Consider the following 2,621-nt stretch of genomic DNA (forward strand, 5'->3'; position numbering starts at 1 on the left):
CTTCATTTCTGGCTGTACAGCAGACACTGTTATATCTGATGTTCCCATTAGTTTTTCCTGTCACATCGAACACAGTGCCTGGGACACAACACGCACTCAATAAATGTTTGATGAATCAATGAATTTGCAAACTCATCAGGTTTGTAAATTATTTGCCTCGTTTCTTCTAGTTACAGTTATTTTAGAATCAAAAAAACAGAACTAGATTTAATAAACTTCTAGTCTATCATTTACCAAGCTATTTGAATTAACTATGACTTCCATTATTAATTGCTTTCTGTGTTGTCAATGTCCAACAATGGCATGGAGAAAAGAAAGCTGACACAGGGAGAGAAAGCAAGTAGAGAAAGTAGCAGTGGCCCGGAGCTGCCTAGGTTGCGCTGCCGGCCACGTCCCCGCGCCGGGCCGCGGGCTCCTTCCTACTGTCCTAGGGCCGCCGGGCCGCCGCGGGCCTGCTGCGCCCGGATGCATCTGTTACCAGAGTGGAGAGTCTGCCTTCGTCTCACATGTGCCACAAAGGATGGCATGGCCCGGGAGTGCCCCACCACGTGGCTTTCACCCCCTGCAAAGCCAGACCTCACCCAGCGACACAGTGCCAAGCCTGCAGCTCTCCAAGGAGGAAGATGGCCCAGGCTGGGAGCATGCCCTTAGCAGCGGCCTCTGGCAACTTTGTCCCTAACAAAATGTGGAATGGATTAGTCAAGAGGAATGCATCTGTGGAAACAGTTGATAATAAAACGTCTGAGGATATAACCATGGCAGCAACTTCTCCTGTCACGTTGACCAAAGGGACTTCGGCAGCCCACCTCAACTCTACGGAAGTCACAACAGAGGACACAAGCAGGACAGACGTGAGTGAACCAGCAACTTCAGGAGGTGCAGCTGATGGTGCGGCCTCCAATGCTCCCACGACTGCAGCCTCCAGTACGACTGCAGCCTCCAGTGCTCCTACGACACTCGCACCCACCACGCCTACATCCACAGGGTGGACCCCATCCACTACCACCACTGGGCATCCATCTCTCAGCACAGCCCTCGCACAAATGCCAAATAGCAGCACGGTGCCAAGAACAGCAACCCCGGCCACGTTGGCCACACATGCTCAGACTGTGGCGACCACAACAAACACGAGCAGCCCCATGAGCACTCGGCGAAGTCCTTCCAAGCACATGCCTGGTGACACTACGGCAAGCCCTGCAGCCCCTATGCGTCCCCAAGCACAAGGTCCCATTAGCCAGGTGTCAGTGGACCAGCCTGTGGTTAACACAACCCCAGAGCCCACCCCCACCCTCACAGTGGTGACCACCACCAAGGCACAAGCCCAGGAGCCAACTGCCAGCCCAGTGCCAGTGCCTCACACCAGCCCAATCCCTGAGGTGGAGGCCACGTCCCCCACGACACAGCCAAGCCCCACGCCATACACCCAGAGGGCCGCTGGGCCAGGCACACCCCAGGCACCGGAGCAGGTAGCGACTGAGGTCACGCCAGGTACTGATTCCACTGGGCCAACACCCAGGAGCTCAGGGGGCCCTAAGATGCTAGCCACGGACTCGTGCCAGCCCAGCACCCAAGGCCAGTACCTGGTGGTCACCACCGCGCCCCTCACCCAGGCCGTGGTGGACAAAACTATCCTCCTGGTGGTGCTGTTACTCGGGGTGACCCTTTTCATCACAGTCTTGGTTTTGTTTGCCCTGCAGGCCTATGAGAGCTATAAGAAGAAGGACTACACCCAGGTGGACTACTTAATCAATGGGATGTATGCGGACTCAGAAATGTGAGGGGGTGGGGCCCGGCGGGAGGCCGAGCCCCTTCCTCGTCCTTTCCTTTTGCCTTTGAGACCAAACCAAGTGCTTCCAAATTCCTTTGGTGCAATTTAGGAGATATGCCAGATGCTTAAACACATTTAATTGCTGTCAGATTAATTCCATGATCACTAAAGAGTTGCTGCTTTTTTCATATTTATTTTTGTAAATGATGCTGTGCCCAGGAGCAGCTGGGGGTTCCACCTCAGGGTGGGGCGGGCAGGGCCCTGTGTCCCCAGGTGTCGGAGCCTGACCTGAATTAAAGTACTGACTGCTAAAAAAAAAAAAAAAAAAAAAAAAAAAAAAGAAAGAAAGTAGCAGTTACCTAAGTAAAACTAGTTGTTTCAAACCCACTACTTTTGGCTCCAGTTTGCATAACTGTTTCTGTGCAGTCTGTGACTGTACATTGCATGTCAGCACCACTGACAGAATACAATAAAAAATAAATTCTTTGTTCCATTCAACACTTGGACACAGGATGGGGAACATCACACGCCAGGGCCTGTCGTGGGGTGGTGGGAGCGGGGAAGGATAGCATTGGGAGATATACCTAATGTAAATGACGAGTTGACATGTGCAGCACACCAACGTGGCACATGCATACATATGTGACAAGCCTGCACATTGTGCACGTATACCCTAGAACTTAAAGTATAATAAAAAAATTAAAAAATAAATTCCTCAAGCTTCCCACCAGGTACACAGTCTATGCACATACCCAGTAAATGGTTGAAATGCCCTCACAGAAGCCTGTTCCAACTGTGGGTTCCATTTGCCCTATATGGGGTTGTGTAGAAACCATTCCTGAGAGAAAGTCTC

The 2,621-nt window shown here is 51.7% G+C and overlaps 1 protein-coding gene across 1 annotated transcript; it reads left to right on the forward strand.

Annotated features, from left to right (window-relative positions):
- The first annotated feature begins 356 nt into the window (after nt 1-356).
- Nucleotides 357-1,958, forward strand: LOC126946827 (uncharacterized protein C11orf24-like). Its single transcript, XM_050777508.1, has one exon. It carries the CDS (start codon nt 507-509, stop codon nt 1,776-1,778), a length of 1,272 nt encoding a protein of 423 aa, XP_050633465.1. The 5' UTR covers nt 357-506; the 3' UTR covers nt 1,779-1,958.
- Nucleotides 1,959-2,621: the final 663 nt, after the last annotated feature.

Source organism: Macaca thibetana, chromosome X (genome assembly GCF_024542745.1).
Source record: "Macaca thibetana thibetana isolate TM-01 chromosome X, ASM2454274v1, whole genome shotgun sequence".
Classification (NCBI taxonomy): Eukaryota; Metazoa; Chordata; class Mammalia; order Primates; family Cercopithecidae; genus Macaca; species Macaca thibetana.

Excerpts from the sequence above, each read along its gene's own strand:
- LOC126946827 (XM_050777508.1), top strand. The coding sequence starts at position 507 with ATGTGCCACAAAGGATGGCATGGCCCGGGAGTGCCCCACCACGTGGCT.